General features: G+C 43.0%; 1 protein-coding gene across 5 annotated transcripts in view; it reads right to left on the bottom strand.

Annotated features, from left to right (window-relative positions):
* Window positions 1-678: 678 nt before the first annotated feature.
* The window catches only part of PSIP1 (PC4 and SRSF1 interacting protein 1), an 83,974-nt gene continuing 65,886 nt past the window's right edge, over window positions 679-18,766 (bottom strand). For all 5 annotated transcript variants that reach the window (XM_020797532.3, XM_072992090.2, XM_072992088.2 and 2 more), the window contains exons 14-17: window positions 15,417-15,518; window positions 15,007-15,226; window positions 3,880-3,991; window positions 679-1,443 (exon numbers count right to left, since the gene is read on the bottom strand). In XM_020797532.3, coding sequence (XP_020653191.1) covers window positions 1,383-1,443; window positions 3,880-3,991; window positions 15,007-15,226; window positions 15,417-15,518 — 495 coding nt within the window. In that variant the 3' untranslated portion in view covers window positions 679-1,382. The remainder of the gene's footprint in view (window positions 1,444-3,879; window positions 3,992-15,006; window positions 15,227-15,416; window positions 15,519-18,766) is intronic.

The following is an 18,766-nucleotide window of genomic DNA, read 5'->3' as shown; positions in this document are numbered from 1 at the left end:
ATCCCAAAAACCCTCTTCTCCCTCTCAAGTTACTTTTTTTTTCCAACCTCTTGTAAATTTCTCCAACCTGCCCCCTCCTGACATACTCAACCAATCACGAAGGCAAGAATTAGCATAGGGTACGCCCTACTTTCCCACCAACACCAAAGAACTGTTTATCATTCAGGTTAGAGATATTTTGACTCTGCCGTGTTTTCCTCTCCAGCTGCGGCGATAAGGAAAGCTGAAAATAACTACTAGTAATTTTCCAGAACTTAGCCTGTGTCAGACTCAAAATGGATTCCTCTATGGTTAAGACATGACTACATAACCCATCTCTAATTAGAAAAATACATTTCATCACACCATCTACCCAAGCTACCCAGAATATCAGCCGCTTTCAGGTTATCTTGCCACATGTAAGTAAGAGTAAATTATGTACAGTGTACATTGTATGTCTAGGACCAGAGACACCAAACTTCAAATCTGTAGTGATGAAGCTAAAATGAAGTACTGCAGGCTACCCACCCCCTATTCTCTCAGTGTATTATTGCAGCATAGTAACCTGGCAACTAGTGAGTTCTGAGGCTCTTTTTCTTTGGAGTAAGGTGAGGGGCAGAGTAAGCTTCCGTCACGAAGGAAATAAGCTCTTTGATGCCCTACTAATTGGGAGATTTCTGGCCAAAATACAGAAATCAATTTCTTTTTGCATAAATTTTTATTTTGAAAAAAACCCAAATTCTTTCAAGACAGTGTTTTGCGACCAATGTGCATCAATAATTTTAATGGAAACATGAGTTTCCTTATTTTGATAATAATACCAAAAGCATACCACAGGAAAGTTAGAACATAATAAACAGCCACAATTAGTTTCCAGGAACAAAACTAACTTCTGAAAAAGGACTGACTGAAGGTACTCATACATAACATAGCTACAAAATGCTCCTAGTTTCTCACAAAGCACAAATGAACAGTTTGGCAAATAACAGTTTTGAAAACTATGCACAAACAATAGAAAGAAAACAAATTTATACAAAGAAAGCAGTTTGGCAATTTTAAAGAAAAGTTAGTTTTTCTGTCATTAGCCAAAAGCTGAGCATACTGTAGTCAGTTAACATACTACATTACTAACCTTGAAACACAGAAAGACATTTCAGTCTCTAAAATAACTTGGTCTTTACATCAGAACATAATATTGCTTGTTAATACTCTGCCAAATACAATCAGGAGGTTTAAATACTTTAAAAATGAAGATTAAAGGGAGATTCTTCACAATCCCAATGAAATTGTACACATTAAAATACTATGCTTATAAAATTATTTAAAAGTTTCTGGAATCTAGCTCTCAAATGCAAACACTTATCATCATTCTTAAATGACCTTTACAAAAATTTGGGGTCCATTCATTCATTTTCAGAGGTGGAACCCTTCGTTTTCTCTTGTTCTCTTCCATCACCAGACATCCTAAATGGGGAAAAAACAGTATATTTCTAACATCTATTTTACTGTTTAGTATACTGCTCCTGCTGCATCATATACTGGAAAGCACTGTATGAGCAAACAATACTCCCACATTGCTTATGAATAAATCCTATTTGCAACAGATGGGATTAAGTCAGAGATACCCCTGGGTTATAGTGCAAGATGCAGAAAACCCAGATGCAATCTCTCTCCATGTGCCTCATAGTACCTCACTCTGTAACAGTGAGAACATGGGTTGCAGGTTATGATGAGGGAATAAGTAGATTTGAAGAGGTGGTTGCCAATCTCCTAGGTAAGTGATGGCGAACCTTTTTGAGTCTGACTGCCGAAATTGCAACACAAAACCAATTTATTTATTTCAAAGTGCCAACACTGCAATAAAACCTGAATACTGAGGCACTATCACTATCCCTGAGGAAAAATGATGAAACTAAGGTTTTTCTATATTCACGAAGGTTTTCACAGCCAGGATCTAATGGTTGTTCTGGTTTTTTCGGGCTCTTTGGCCGTGTTCTGAAGGTTGTTCTTCCTAACGTTTCGCCAGTCTCTGTGGCCGGCAACTTCAGAGGACAGCAACCTGTGCTCTGGTGTAGTTGGCTTGGGAGTGCAGTATTTATGGCTGTGAGATAGGCTTTTGTCTTTTTCTGTAGATGGGTGATTAGTGTGTATTGTTGTGGGTGTATTGTTGTGCTAAGGAGAAATGATTAGCAGTTCCTGTGGTTGATGGGTGTCATTAGCTGGTCTTTTGTGTGTAGTGATCCCCTGTCTTTGTGGCTGGATAGAGTTCATTGACCTTTTGCACGTTGTATTTTTGAGAGCTGGGAGCCAAGTTTTGTTGAGCTTCATACTTTCCTCTTTTTTGTTGAAACTGCTGGTGCTTGTGGATTTCAATGGCTTCCCTGTGCAGTCTGACATAATGATTGCTGGTGTTGTCCAGTATACATTAGATCCCTTCTTCAGATGGTGGAGGCAAGGATTGCTCCTGTAGAAGAGAGGGTGCTCTCTGTGAGGCAGGAACACTCTGCACGGAAGGACTCATTCACCCTCTGAGACCAAGACCATGTGTTCCGTGTTGGCAACAGAAGCAGCAATGGGCTCTCTTGATAGGTAGCTGAGGATTTGAGGCAGTTACAATGACATGGGTTGTCATTTTTTTCTTCTTTTTGTTCTCCTCAACATTGGAGGCTGCCTGTCATTTTCAACTGATTTCTTCGTTGACTTCGATAGCAGTTTTGAAGAAGACAAGGCAGTGGGCTCAGATTCCAGGAGTTTCTTTGGTAAAGTTGCCTGGTCCATATGAGGGCTTCGGTTTGCCTTAGTTGGGGGATCCGTAGCTTGAAAGGATTGTTCCCAAAGATCTAAGCTGAGACTGACGATTCGTAAGTGTAACAGCAGTGAAACTTTTACAAATTCTACAGGATTGAAATAAGTGGGTTTCTCCCAGACAAAATAGGCAAATGTCATGTCCGTCAGATTGTGGGATCTTTTTGCCCCAAGCGGCACACTTCTTCATTAAAGCAGAGGTCACAAATCATTGGGGGAAAGGGAGTGGCAAAGTTTCCAGAGGGGGACCTTCTTCTAACTCTATTTATATAACTTTGGGTGAAAAGAAGGAGAAAAAGGCAGGAAACTTATCCAAAGACAATGGTGAGGAGGAGGCTCCAGAGCAATCCTTCACGTGCTGTCACAGTGGCAGACAAAAAAGGACTGAGGAGAGCAGGGCCACAGTTGTGCAGTAGAGGCAAAGAGGCACTTTACATGGACACGACTAAATTTGGGATTCAGATGTCCAAGTAATACATCCACAAACTCAGGAATGCTCCCCAGGCACCTAGAAACACCAAAATGCAGAGAAACTTCCCCTGACTCTTCTCTACAATCCCTCCAAGTTTACTGAAGGTTGGGTTTCAGACATCCATGTTTATGCACCCACAAATTAGTTCACCCCCAGGAAACTGCCCTTTAGCAGCTGACTTGGGAAAACCCAATTTTCACCAAACTTGGAGGGACTGTAGAGGAGAGTCAGTGGAAGCTTCTATGCAACCTTATCTCTAGGTGCCTGGGGGAACTTTTCTTGAGGAAGCCCTCTTTGTGAGTGTGCAACTCAGACATCCAACACCCAATTTTCACCAAACATGATTGTAGAGTCAGAAGTATCCCTGCAATTTTGGTCTCTAAGTGCCTGGATGGCCATTTTATAGCCCAACAAATAAGACACATCAAAAATCACTAAAAATTTGTTGATACATATTTGTTGGGGGCATCATTTGGATGAATACAAATTGACAAATTAGCAATTTTTGATTAATTTTGCAATTTTTTAATTAATACCCATCTCTAATTAGAGCTATAAATTGCTTAATGCTTATTGAAACAAAATAAATTATCATTTTTTAATAAATGGAAAATATCACTTACTTTTTCTTACTAGCAGAATCAAGTTTCTCTCTTTTTTCTTCTGCACTGTCTCCATTCTGTTGTGACTGGCTTGTATCTTGAGAATCTGAAGCACCATTCACTATTTTTGTGCCTTTTAACATTAAAAAGAATAATAAATAAAAATTTTGTTCTGTCTCAGCCTTGTTACTTTAGGCAAGTTTTAATGAACATGGCAAGGCACCAATATATCATGCATTAGCAGTATTCAACATTCTATAAAACAAATCAAAAACAAGAAACTGTCCCAAACAAAAAATTATAACTATTGAACTGAACTTTGGATCAGCAACAAATCTGTCACAGATATAGCAGAACATCTCTTGCTCTGTGCTAAATTTGGGGACATTTAGGCAAAAGGCTTTGGTGTTGTTATTTAAAAAAAAACTGTTAAAGCTTCATACATTAACATAATTTCTCAGAATTCTGATATTTGCATAGTACAGCAGCCCAGCCAACCAGAATCCAGTCTCCCCACACAGCAGATGTGTCACTTTTAATCCTGCCATGGCCTTCAGTGTGAAAGTGGTGAAAGGAGAATCTCCCATTATGGGGTGGTATGGGGAAATTGCTTATTTGACCTAAAACTCTCAGAATTCCCGTTTCACCATAGTTAACAGGCTTTTTACTCAGAAATATATCCTCTTTGGATGCCCCGTGTGATGTAGTGGGCAGAACAGACTCAAGAGGCCTGGGTTTGCATCCCTGCTCAGCCATGGAAATTCACTGGAGGGGTGGAACTGGTAAAGCCATTTAAAAAAATATTTCACTTACCTTGAAAGCCATTTTAAATTGATTCCAATTTAGGATTTTTATAAAGTTTGTTTGATCCATTCAAAATCTGATTCAGTTGATCTACCATATCAGGAGTAGTAGCTAAGTATTGAACAGTGTCCTCAGATTTGCTACACTGCAGGTCGCTCTACTGCCTCCCCCAGATTCTGGACACCTCTCCCACAGGAGACTAGATTGACCCCATTTTCCTAGCTGTTTATGATTTTTGGTATTGTATTCATTGATCCTTTTAGTATTACAGTGGACCCTTGACTTACAGACGGCTTGACTTACAGACTTTTTGAGTTACAGACTTCTCTGGCCGCAAAATTTAGGTTTGACTTGCAGACTGAGATTTGACTTACAGACCAGAAAAAAACCAAAATGGAACAAAAACGGCCTGTTACGGGATTAATTGGTTTTCAATGCACTGTAGGTCAATGGAGACTTGACTTACAGACTTTTTGACTTGAGAACCGTCTTCCAATACAGATTAAGTTCTCAAGTCAAGACCCCACTGTATATGCTCATTGTTAATCTTAAAGACCAACTTTTAATTGTTGTAAGCCACCTTGGGTGTTTTTAAGGGAAAAAGTGGGTTAAAAATATTTTAAATAAATAATTAAATAAATTATCCCCACTTTTTTTTGCTTTGTGACCTGTGATGATCTCAAAGCAAATTTTATTTGCAAGTAAGGAGACAGCAGCAACAGGAGCCAAAGACAGCTGAAGCATGAGGGGAGATCAGGAAGGTTAGGGAGACAGAAGGGAGAAAAAACCACCCACCCACCCCACCTTTCTCACACTATATGAGTTACTGGCTTCCAAAATGTTCGATCATTAAGAGCTCTGATCAGATCTTGTAAACCAACAGCATCTCATATTAGATTTTTCTCTCCTCCTGCTGTTCTCATCCCTTCCTAGTAATATTGCCTTTTCCATTAAGTTCTGCTCAGGTATTGGAAACTAACACCTACGGCTTCCTTTACTGAGTCAACACATCTCATGCCAGATCTTCCTCTTTTCCTTCTGTTCCATTGGACTTTTCCAAGCAATATAGTCTATTCTGGTGAATTCTGTATTTCCATTATATTGGAAATATCCTACCTACATGGTAGGATAGGCTCAGGTTACTTGTTTTTGCTCGAGTGATAGTTCAGGTTTGACTTGACCGAGCATTCTCTTTTCTGCTTTTCTGGCTGTCTTGTATCTGTACAAACACCACATTTCAAATGAATTTATTTTTGCCCCTGTGTTTCTTCATTATCTTCCTTTTTCTTCATTATCTTCCTTTCACATGGTATGGATGATTTTGTCCTTGGTTTCCAGTGACATTCTTTGATAACTCCGACCTCTTCCCTTTTTTATTTCAAAAGGTAAAGGGACAACTGTTGGAAAACATGCACACCACATATCCATAGAGATTTTGGTCCATTACAGCTTTTCTTCCTCAGCTTGCCAAAGAAAAGGATATGAAATTGGACATAGCTTTCGAGTCTGCATTTGGCAAAATGGGCATGGCAATATTAGCTTAAATGAGAGGTGTATGTTTTTCCATTGTATGTGTTGTACCTACTCACATCTTTGCTTCACCATTTCATTAAGTCCAAAACAGCACTTCAAAATATTTTGGCACACAGGGACTACAACCCTCCAATTTATGAATGTGGGATATTGTGCTTCTGTATCCATGACCACACCAATGGCGGCAGGCAAGCTGGTCTACAAAATACCCTCTTCTGCTCATTACCATTCACATTTGTCAAAAAAACAGCCCTCTGAATTACTTTGTGCCTGGATGGGAACTGGTTAATTGATGAAAAACAAGTCAGATTCTGGGATTTTCCCGTGTGGTGTCACTTTGTGAATGGTGGTGGGCTCCTGTTCAGCACCTTGACCATTCGCCTGTGGAGTGTCTCACGGTTCCATGATTCCTCATACTATTACACATAAAACCCTAAGAGACTGTCCAGAATTTGTTGGTTCTGGTACTCCATCTGCTTTATAAGATATTCAAGGAGGCCTTTCTCTCAATCTCTCAGGCCCCACTATTTGATCACCAAGACTCCCACCACCCCTGCCAATTTCACCCTTGAATCTACCTTACTCCCTTACGACAGCTGAAATTCTACTTGTAAAAATAAATCTTATAGTCATTATGTGTTTTCTGTTTCATTAGTTTGAATATTCAGTGTTACAAACGGTCTTGAATGAACATCAAATCAAGGAGAAACGTTTTCCTTGGTTTTGAATAAATGAGTTCTCAATTCAGAAGACTGAACAATCACCACTACTTTTGATGAGGTTAGTGCAGAAGGTTGGGAAAATGTTTTCCACCTACAAGGCAATGTTATTCACCTTCTAGTCATGTCAGAAAGAGTCCTGTGTTGTAAATATCAGTGCACTCACAAGATAGCAAATGAGCACTTTTAAGAAATAGTACACACCCACTACCACAGCTGTCAGATCACTAAACAGAATCTCATAAATTCTTGACATATGGCACAGCTAAAGATTTTTCAAGTCATATGATCATAGATGGATAAGCCAAAGAAAGATGAATAGTATCTTGCTTATGCGTATTCTTAAGGAACAGAATTTCTGATTCCTTGAATAGGTTTTGTAAAAGACTACCTATGAAGAACTTGGTTCCCACCACTAAACGTTTAGCAGGCTGTATCAGAGCCTCTCACTTTTTCACTTCTCCTACAAACCTTGGGAGAATCATTTGCCATTTAAATGCAACACATGAACTATAATTAGTCAGAAACAGGAAGTGACTGGCTGGTCTCTTCCAATTTCTAAAAAAGGCTAAGTCTAGATTAAATGACGCCTGAAAGAAAAAATTACACTTAAATGACATACTTTATCCCTTGTAGTTTTTACTGTGAAATGGGGGTGGGAGGGGTGGGCACAATGGCAGTGCTGGCTAAATGATCACATAGTGGGGCCTTAGAGACTGGCCTCCTGGAAGATCTTAAAAAACAAATGGAGTTGGGTGTCATCAGCACTGATGGTACCAAAACACCAAATTATGGACAGCCTTTTTCAGTTTTTTCATATATATGTGAAATAGTATCATGGAACCCTGAGACACTCCAGAGGTTAATGGTCAAGGTGTTGAACAAGAGTCCCCCAGCACCACTACCATCTACAAAGTGGCACCACACAAGGGGAAATCCCAGAATCTGACTTGTTTTTCATCAGTTAACCAGTTGACAAAATAATTGTCAGGGGTGTTTTTCAACAAATGTGAACGGTAGTGAGCAGAAGAGGGTATTTTGTAGACCAACTGCTTGCTGCCATTGATGTGGTCAACATTCAGGATGCCCTTTGCTATGTTAAGCTTGACATCCTTTTTCCTGCTGGCAAGATATTGTGCACCAATATTGGGCCACTTCCTTTCCTTTTGAATCATGGGTACAGAAGCACAATATCCCACATTCATAAACTGGAGGCTTTTTGAACAATTGAATTATACATATCAGTGTGATATGTGACAAAACGGTGAATGCTCCAACATTGGAGGCATCAAAAAACCTTGAATAATCACCTGGCAGATATACTTTAGACTGTATTCCTGCTTTGAGCAGGGGATTGGACTTGATAGCCTTATAGGCCCCTTCCAACTTCACTTTTCCCTGATTCTAAATCCAACCTGTTAGTTTTGTCAAAGAACAATGTGTGCAAACTAGCTGTTTTTTACATTTTCCCATTCTCCCCTGTAGCCTGAAGTGCCAGTATTTACACAGTTCTGGATGATGCCCCATTTCCGTTGAACAATATGGAAGTGGCACTGAGGTCGGCAGGGAAAATTAAAGAGAAAACAGTATAAATACAGGAGCAGACAATACAGTATCTTTTATTGGGTCACTAAAAAAAATCAAGTAGAGTTAGCTTTTGATGCTAATTCATCTTCCTCAGACTCTGCACCAAGAGCTTGTGTGCAGTTCAGAAAAAATATATATCAGAGTCCCAATGTTTCATGCATCCAGGTAAACAGGAAGAGATCAAACAGTGAGCATTCCAACAATTATCTTGACAATTTTGTGTGCATAATCCTTATGCTCATTTGCTGTTTTTGTATCATCACTTCCCTCCTTGCTTCTCAGCAAACTGTTAGTCAGGAATTCAGTTTCATCTTTTCTGAATCAGAAACTACACTTGTCAGAATTGGAACGTGTCAGAATCTTTACAGCAACTTCAAACTTCTTGTTCCAAAACTAGTAACAATAGTGCACATATTTTGATGGAACAGAAAAAGAGAGGTTACTTAACTGTAAGCGTTGTTCTTCGAGTGGTGCTCTGTGAATCCACACAAATGGGTTAAACTGCGCCTGTGAGGGACTCTTCAGAATATTCTAGAGCTAAAATAATGACAAGTGAAACGTCTCCCTGTATCGCGCATGTTCCGCCCGCCGGTACCTCAGTTCAGAATATCTGCCGCTGTAATGGCTCTGAAAAATTAAATGTCAAAAGAAGTTGTGACGGATACTGGGGAGGTTGGGCGGGACGTGTGGATTCACAAATTACCACTCAAAGAACAATGGTTACAGGTAAGTAACCTCTCTTTCTTCTTCGTGGTCTCTGTGAATGCACACAAATGTGACTAGCAAGCTCACTTACTGAAGGAGGGCCGTCACGGCAGAACCGAAGTCAATACAGCCCTTCCAAAGCTCGCTACTTTTTTAGCTCTGACATCCAGTCTACAATGGGTAGCAAAGGTCAATGGTTAGACTAGGTCGCTGACCAACAGATGTCAGATAGTTTAATGCCACGCAGCCATGCGGCGGAAGTAGCCATAATGTGGAGTGTGCATTGATCACATCTGGTGGAGTCTTACCAACCAGGTCATAGGCTAAAGCAATGGCAGAAACCAACCATTTGGAGATTGATTGGGAAGAAACTGGATGACCTTTCCAAGGTCCATGAAAGCAGACAAATAGTCTGGGAGATTTACGGAAGTCCTTTGGTTTTAGATACATAAAATGCTAAAGCCCGACGAACATCGAGGGAGTGGAGCATGCGCTCAACATCTGCCGAAGGGTTGGGAAACAATGTTGGGAGAATCAAGGATTGATTAACATGAAATTCTGAAATCACTTTAGGGAGGAATGAAACATCAGGATAGAGAACAACCTTCTCTGGGTAAAACTGTATGTAAGGCTCATCAGCCGTGCAGATGTGGTGGCCACCAAAAACAAAGTCTTTAAAGACAATAATTTCAAAGAAGCAGTAGCCATTGGCTCGAACGGAGAACGCGTTAGCAACTACAGAACAGTCTGAAGAAACCATTGAGGAGTTTGAGGTCAGACAGGAGGACAAATGTTTCCCAGACCTCAAAGAAATTTCTTTATAGTAGGGTGAGAAAACAAATGAGAAGCATCGGAACCAACAGGTTGATATGAGATGATGGCTCAAATGTAAACTTTAAGTGTGGAATGCGCCAGACCCATATCAAACAAATAATGGAGGAAGGTAAGGAGGGTCCTCAGAGAAACAGGAACTGTAACAAAATCTCTTGAGTTCAGCAAACTTGGTGAAGGTAGACCATTTGTGGGAGTACAATAACTTGGTTGATGGCTTTCTAGCCTTCTTGAGTACTTCTTTTACGATGGGAGAATCCTCCACACTGTGAGATGGAGAGATTTGATATCAGGGTGGCAGACATTGCCTCCGTCCTGAGTCAGGAGAGATGGTTGGGGAGACAATCTCAGGTAATCGGTCACGATGGACTTGAGGGCGGTAAACCATGATTGTCAAGGCCACCATGGTGTCACCAGGATGGCATCTGCTCTCAACTGTTGGATTTTGATTATGTATGGAAGTGGAAAAAGGTAGAGAAGGACTACATCCCACTGCACCATAAAGGCATCTCCTAGGGATCCTGTGCCTCTGCCCATTCGGGAACAAAAAAGTTTGCATTTCGTGTTTGACTGTGTGGTGAAGATGTTGATGGTTGGTGTGCCCCATCTGTTGCAGATGTGTGCAAACACCGAGTCATCGAGGACCCACTCATGTGTCTGAGTAGTCAGATGGCTCAAGTGATAGGCCACATCATTGTCTTGTCACCACATGGATGGCAATTGGGAATATGTGATGGTAGTAACACCACTCCTATACGTGGATTGACAGATACAGAAGGGACAAAGAATGAGTGCCTCCTTGCTTGTTTATTGTAGTACAAAGCGATCATGTTGTCTGTGACCACTTGTACTCCTCGACCGGTCAGTAGTGGGCAGAAAGCTCGAAAAATTTTGATAACTGCTAGCATTTCCAGAAGATTGATATGTAGCAGCCTTTCCGAGCTGGACCATCTGGCACGAACCTTGTGAACGCCTTAGTGTGCGCCCCATCCTATCGTACTGCCATCGTTTGTAACCTACGCAGTCAAATGAAGGGGCTTGAACAGTCGACCAATGAGCAGATGAGGCACAAATGTCCATCATGTTAGTTGCTGCGACAACTCTGGAGTGACCTGGAGATGCTTGGCAGGGTTGTCCAGCAGAGGATTGAACTGGGAGAGGCACCACGCCTGCAGGGAGTGCGTCCTCAGCCACGCATGTGGAAGTGCAGACGTGGTGGAAGATATCAGACCCAGGAGATGTTGAGTGTAGTATGCTGTCACTCTGGTGCCGGGCCGAAAAGGACCAATAGCCCGATGTAATTTGTGGATCCTTTTGGCCAGGAGGAAGACCCTGGTTCTGCGCCAATACAGTATAGTCCATGGTCTGAGATGGTATTTCGTTACGTTGACTTGAAGGCCTAGATCTGCCAGCATTTGCAACATGAAAACTGTGTCCTCTTGTGCCTTGGCATAAGAGCCAGCGACGATCAACCAGTCGTCTATGTATGGAAAAACCATGGTGTTGTTGAGATGAAGGTAGGCTGCTACTAGAGCTAGGCACTTTGTGAAAGTCTTTGGGGCAGTGGCAAGGCCGAAGGGGAAGGTGCAGAATTGGTACACTGATTCCATGAAAATAAATCTGAGGTATTTGAGGTGACGCTTGTGGATGGTAATGTGAAAGTAAGCATCCTGCAAGTCTATCACAATGAACCAATCTCCTAGAGCAGGAAGAGGTATGATGGACTCTAAGATGACCATACGGAACAGTCGGTGACACAGGTAAGTGTTGAGACACCTGAGATCCAAGATAGGTCATATAGACCTTCATCCTTCTTGGGGTCCGTGAAATATTGGGAGTAGAAGCCATCCAGTGCCTCTTGAGAAGAAACACATTGAATGGCGTGCTTCTGAAGAACAGAGACTTCTTCCTCTAGAACGGGTGAGTAAGAAGTGATTTTGAGATGACTTGAGAGGAGGAAGATCTAAGAACTCTAGTAGGTAACCAAAACCTATGATGGTGAGCACCCAAGTGTCCGTGGTGATGTTGGCCCACTTGCTGAAAAAATGGGGTAGCTGGAGAAGGTAAGATGGATTGGGTTGATGAATCAGTAGGAGGCTTGCCCTTTCTTGCAGGGCGACTGAAATTTTGGCGGCGCTGATTAGAAGCCTGAAGGATGTAGTAGTAGAAGATGAAGGCTGATTTGGTCTGTCCTGAGGAGGCCTATAGGAATGGTAAGGTTGCTGATACGGATGGTATGATTGATGGTATGAATGTTGTGATGTAAATGGTTTATGCCATTGCTGTCGCTGGTACCTAGGCTTTTCAACAGAATAAGACCGTACTGTTTTTCTAGTCTTGTGCAGGTTTTCCATAACCTTGTCAGTCTTCTCATTGAACAGACCCACACCATCAAACGGAAGCTCTTCTATCCATGCTCTGGCGTCATTATTGATGCCTGCTGAATGTAGCCAGGCATGACTGCAGAGGGCAATGAATGATGTCATTGCCTTGGACGCCGTGTCCGCAGTATGCGTGGATGCCAGGCGTTGTTGTTGCCTCCAAATGCGCGTTGAGGGCTGCAGCTCTGGTTTCTTCTGGGGCTGCTTGAAGAATGAGCAAGATCTTATTCCATAATTGCCTTTGATAGGCGCCCATGGCTGCTTGAAAACTGGAGACCCTCATCACAAAGGACGCAAGTGAATACAGGCGACGGCCAAGTACATCCAACTTACGACCCCCTCTGTTAGTAGGGGTCTGATTGATTACCCGCTCTCAACTGATTAGATAGGACAATTATTGAGTTTGGAGCTGGGTGTTTATTGAGGAATGATGTTTTATTGCCATGCGTCCTGTAGTGATTCTCCACTCTTCTTGAGACCTATAAAGATTGTTGTGGTTGAGTCCATGATTCTTTGATGAGCTCTAACATTGAAGGAATAAATGCTAAACTTAAAGGGTGAAATTTCTCTTGATTTATGTCATCAAATATGAAGTCCTGTATGGGGGGAGGAGGTTGATCAATGTCCAATTCCAGTGACTTTGCCATTTGGAGTATTAGTTGTGAGTATGAAATGAAGTCGTCTGAAGGGGATGAGGGGTGTATGTCAGCCACATCTGAGACTGGGGTAGGCAAATTAGAAGGAGATTCTTTAGACGCTTCTGAATGTTGATCTTGATCAGAACCAGACAACATCGACAAGCCTACGGACTCCCTGTCGATAGACAGAGGAGGTGATGGTGAGCATCTGCGTGATCTTGACGCCGACTTGTGGCATCGGTACCGACACTTCAACATTACTCTTGACAGTACATGTACTTGGGAACGGGACGGTCTGGGATGCTCTACTTGTGTCGGTATCGACTGTACTCGAGATAGCTTCTCACTAGGAATGGATCATTGTTCCTCTTGAGAATGGCGCTTTGAAGCAGGTTTTGCCACAGATTAGATCTCGACATAGGCTCAGTGTTGATGCTGAGGAGATGGGGAAGGAGATGACACCAAAGAGGCATAGATATAACGTACCCTCTTGGGTCTAACGTACTCCTCGGCATCATACACGGGGTCAAAGTCATATCCTTGATATCGACGCTGATATCCATGTCGATCTGCTTCCACGTACAGTGGCTCATTATACTCGGCAGCAGTATGACACCGAGATGGACGCAGAATCACTATTACTTCTTGATGTTGAGAGGGTTGCTGGCCTGTTGAAACATGTTGACGCTTCATGAGATGTTTTCGCGGAGACTGCCTTGGTAACATCTCTGCCTCCAACACCTGAGCCACTGTTGCCCATCTGATGGATATGGGGCTAGAATGGGCCGAGGCTAGGCTGGAATTGATCTCAGCCTCTGAAAGGCTGTTGTGAGGTGAAATGCTCAGAATTGATCTCAATACCTGCTGTTGATCCTCTCCCTCAGACATCGAATTGGGATTGCAGAGTTCCCTCAATGACTCCTTCAGTATAGGCGAGAGCAAGGTGATTGTCACTGGGGAAGATTCTCTCAGTTGAACCGTCTTATGAGTTTGCTTCCCCTTCTTATGTTTCGAAACGTCTTTCTTCTTTTTTGGGTCCTTACTTGACTGTGCCTTCGTTACCAATGTCAACGGTGTCTTCAATACCAATGTCAATCCCGACATCAAAATGTTCTTTGTCTTAAGAGACTTTAGATGATGCTTTGGAGGAAAGAGTAGCCGGTGTCGGTGAAGTAATAGAGTTGGTTCAAGGAGAAGGGGGAGCAGTAGAAATGGCAGATTCCATTTTTGTCGAGCCCAAAGGTGTCTCTTTCTTTTTCAGCTTTCCCAGAGATAGGATCAAAGTCTTTGCAGCTGAGGTTTTAAGGCAGGCTTGGTCAGCTTTCTGCAAGCCTGACAAGTATTAGGCTGATGTCTCTCCCCTAAACAAAACAGACAGCGGTTGTGGCCGTCAGTGAAGGAGATTTTATTTGCGCACGACTCGCATCGTTTGAATGACCCTGAAGAGGCCATAAAATTTGGCAGGAAACAAGAAAAACACCAAGAAGGGGCACACTCATGGGAGATGATATTGATAACAGTCCTGGTAAAGCCGTAGATATCAATCCGATAGAAAATCAAGGAATTAGAAATCAAAATCCAAAGCCAGAATAATAAACAGTCCAAGGGTCAAGCTGAATAATCACAGATGGCAAATCAGGATAAAGCGAAATCGAAGGCCAAACAGTCCAAGTCAATAAACTAGATGATCATAGTCAAAAGAGCAATCCAAGGTCAAACCAAAGATTTTTCATGAAGAATAAGCTCTAGGCGAATCAAGGCAGTCTGTTTGCAGCAGAGCATGCGCGATACTGGGAGATGTTTCACTTGTCATTATTTTATCTCTAGAATATTGTGAAGAGTCCTGTGCAGGTGCAGCTTAACACATTCATGTGCATTCAGAGACCATGAAGAAGAACCTATAGTTAATCACTGCTAGGTCCATCACTGTGACCTTCATTCTGTGCGTACCTGTTTGCTCTCTTTCTTTTTCAGCTTTCTTGCTTGGTCCTTTCTTCCACTGTTCTTTGGTTTTGTTTGCTTCCTCATGCTGCTTCTGCTCAGCCAGAGATTTATTTAACACTTGTGAAAGGACAGTATCTCCTTCTCCAACAAGAAACATAGTCTTGAACTTGTTGTAGAGCATAGTGGACTTTTCCATAATAACTTGGCTGACCTTGAACTTTCGTATCTGAAGAGGGGTTCAGAGGAAAATTATTAATGTATATACTCAACATTCTGATATTTGCAAGAAACAATCCAATTTATTACATACACATATACAATTTTTCTTGTTAAATTCCAGTCCAGTTTATTAATAAAATGTTATAAATTGTACGGTTCACAAACAGTGCAAGTAAATAATATAATGTACAACTTACTTTCTTAAGTGTTGAAATCATATCTGCATGTTTCTGAGCCTGCTGCATTGTTACTTGAAGCGAAGCAAGTTCATCCAAAGCCTCAATGCATCTATTTACATCCTAACAGAAAAAGCTCAAATTATAATTTCTCAAGAAAATCCTAGTGCAAGTATGCACAAACATGGGCAAAATATTTCATCCTTCATGCCATTAAAAACACAGGGCTTCAATGTGATTTTACAGTTAAAACAATCAAATGGAATGTTCTTGATATGCAAAATTCCTATCTAAATTGATTGAATGTAACATAGAAAATGGACTGTTACTTATCTGAATGTGCTAATTACAGTGGTGCCTCGCTTAACGGGCGCCCCGTTTAATGATGAACCCGTATAGCAATGGCTTTTTTGCAATCGCTTTTGCGATCACATTGCGATGTAGCCCCATTTTCCCCCAGCTGAGCGGTGGGAGCTTCCCCTTCGGAAGCTCCCGCCGCTCAGCTGGGGCTAAATGCCGGTGGTGGCGGTGGCTTCTGAAGCCACCGCTGGTATTTTCCCACTTGAAAATGCCGGCGGTGGCTTCGGAGGCCACCGCCACCATTTAGCCCCAGCTGAGCGGCGGGAGCTTCCCCTTCGGAAGCTCCGCCGCCGTCGCTGGGAGACGGGGGTGAGGGGTGGCTCGGGGTGAGCCGGGAGGCAGGGCAAGGCTCGGGTGTTCCCGGCGGCCCTCCTCCCAACCCCTCACCCCCGTCTCCCCCACCGCCACTGGGCTTTGGAAGCGGCTTCCGAAGCCCAGCGGCGGTGGTGGAGATGAGGGGTGGCTTGGGCAGAGCCGGGAGGAGGGCAAGGCTCGGGTGTTCCCGGCGGCCCTCCTCCCAACCCCTCACCCCCGTCTCCCCCACCGCCGCTGGGCTTTGGAAGCGACTTCCGAAGCCCAGTGGCGGCGGTGGAGATGAGGGGTGGCTCGGACAGAGCTGGGAGGAGGGCAAGGCTTGGGTGTTCCCGGAAGCCCTCCTCCCAACCCCTCACCCCTGTCTCTGCCAAGCTTTGGAAGCGGCTTCCGAAGCCCGGCAGCGGTGGCGGAGATGAGGGGTGGCTCGGGCAGAGCCGGGAGAAGGGCAAGGCTCGGGTGTTCCCGGCGGCCCTCCTCCCAACCCTTCACCCCTGTCTCCGGCATTTTCGCGGCCAGCGCTTCAGAGTGGCCACGGGGGAGGGGTCCCCTGCCGCCATTCCGAAGCGCTTCGGCCGGCCGGCGCTTCCGAATGGCGGCGGCGGATCCCTCCCCTGCGGCTGCTCCGAAGCGCTGGCAGGCATTTTCGCAGCCAACGTTTTGGAGCGGCAGCAGGGGAGGGCTTCCCTGCCGTTGCTCCGAAGCGCTTCGGCTGGCTGTGTGAAAATGGGGGCTTTCCCAAAGGCCCCATTTTCACACAGTTGATTGGCGGTTCCAAAATGGCCGCCGCAACCATTTTCGCCGCTGCCCTCGCTTACTGAGGCGGCTAAAATGGCGGCGCTATGGAGGATCATCGCATAACGGTGAGTTTTCGCCCCATAGGAACACATTAAACCAAGTTTAATGCATTTCTATGGGGTCTTCCCTCCCGCATTGCGATGTTTCCAGATAGCGACGATTAATCCGGAACGGATTAACGTCACTATGCAGGGCACCACTGTATTCTACTGTAGAATTTGGCATTTTCAGTCGAACAAAAAGTAAAGGTTCCCACTGACAAATTGTCCAGTCGTGTCCAATTCTAGGGGGCAATGCTCATCCCCGTTTCCAAGCTGTAGAGCCAGAGTTTGTCCGTAGAAAGTTTCCATGGTCACGTGGCCAGTGTGACTAAACAGGGAATGCTGTTACCTTCCCACCATGGTGGTACCTATTTATCTACTCACATTTTTACATGCTTTCAAACTGCTAGGTTGGCAGTAGCTGGGACAAGTGACAGGAGCTCACTCTGTCACGTGGATTCGAACTGCTGATCTTTCGACCTTGCAGCCCAGAGGCTTTGCGGTTTAACCTGCAGCACCACCATGTCCCATAATTTCACTCTAATAGTCAATCTAAATTTACATAACTAATTTTAGTTTTTATTCAATCCAGCCGAAAAAAAGCATGTTTAAATTTTAGTTGTCTTCTTCCAAATATCATGGATTTTTGGTCGTAATGTTTACCCACTCTACTCAAGCCTGGAGCAGAGATACAGTGGTGCCTCGCTTAGCGATTGCCTCGTTTAACAATGTATTCGCTTAGCAATGAGGTTTTTGGAGCGATTTTGCACTCCGTTTAGCGATGTTCCCTATGGGGAAATTTTGCATAGCGATGTTTGGGACCTTGCCTCGCTAAGCAATGACAGTTTAGGTCCACTGTTTCGCTTAGCGATGTTCTGTTTTCGCTATTTTTAAATTGTCTTAAAATGTTCAAAAACTGTTTTAAATGCTTGGAATAGTTAGGGCACCTTGTAAAACCTTTGCAAACTTAATTTGGCTTTGTTCTAACTCTTCGTTAATTTCTGGTGAATTTCTCCCCCCACTGGAATGCATTGAACTGTCGGTTTGACAGCTGGTAAGCCGACAGTTCAATGCATTCCAATGGGGGGGAAAATTCACCAAAAATTAACGAAGAGTCAGAACAAAGCCAAATTAAGTTTTGCAAAGGTTTTACAAGGTGCACTAACGATCCCAAGCATTTAAAGCAGTTTTTGAACATTTTAAGATGCTTTAAAAATAGCGAAAATGGACATTGCAAAACCATTGGAATGCATTGAATAGGCTTCAATGCATTCCAATGGGGGAAACATTGTTTCGCTTAGCAATGTATCCTATGGCGATTTTCGCTTAAGGACGGTAATCCGTTCCCATTGGAACAGATTAACCGGTTTTCAATGCATTCCTATGGGAAATGGTGTTTCACTTAGCGATGTTTTCCCATAGCGATGTTTTTTTGGGAACCAATTAACATCGTTAAGCGAGGCACCACTGTACATACAAATACACATTGCAGACCAACTTGCCTTGACATTTTTTTCAAATGTCAGGTCTACCAAAAATATTAGACACCTGGGAGCAGTCTACTTTGAGCATGGTCAGCCTTCTCATTTAAGAATGTCTCCTCTAAGAAAGCCTGGTCTATTTACAAAGATCACCATCTGAAAAGGATTAGGTTTTTAAAGTAAAAACCAACCAACCAGAGGTTATCTACTAACTAGCATCCAAATGTATTTAAAGAAAGCTTGGTGCTAACTCTTAACAGATTTTTGACTCCTGTTTAATAGGTAATCCAAATTATGTCCATAAGTCACAGATCTTTGCATATTTGCCAGGCATAATTTGAAGCAAAATGTCTAGTTTTATTCAGTCCACACCAAGGTT

Source organism: Pogona vitticeps, chromosome 2 (genome assembly GCF_051106095.1).
Source record: "Pogona vitticeps strain Pit_001003342236 chromosome 2, PviZW2.1, whole genome shotgun sequence".
In the NCBI taxonomy this organism is placed as follows: domain Eukaryota; kingdom Metazoa; phylum Chordata; class Lepidosauria; order Squamata; family Agamidae; genus Pogona; species Pogona vitticeps.
Note: the sequence above shows the minus strand (reverse complement) of the source record. Positions and strands in the feature narration are given on the sequence as shown.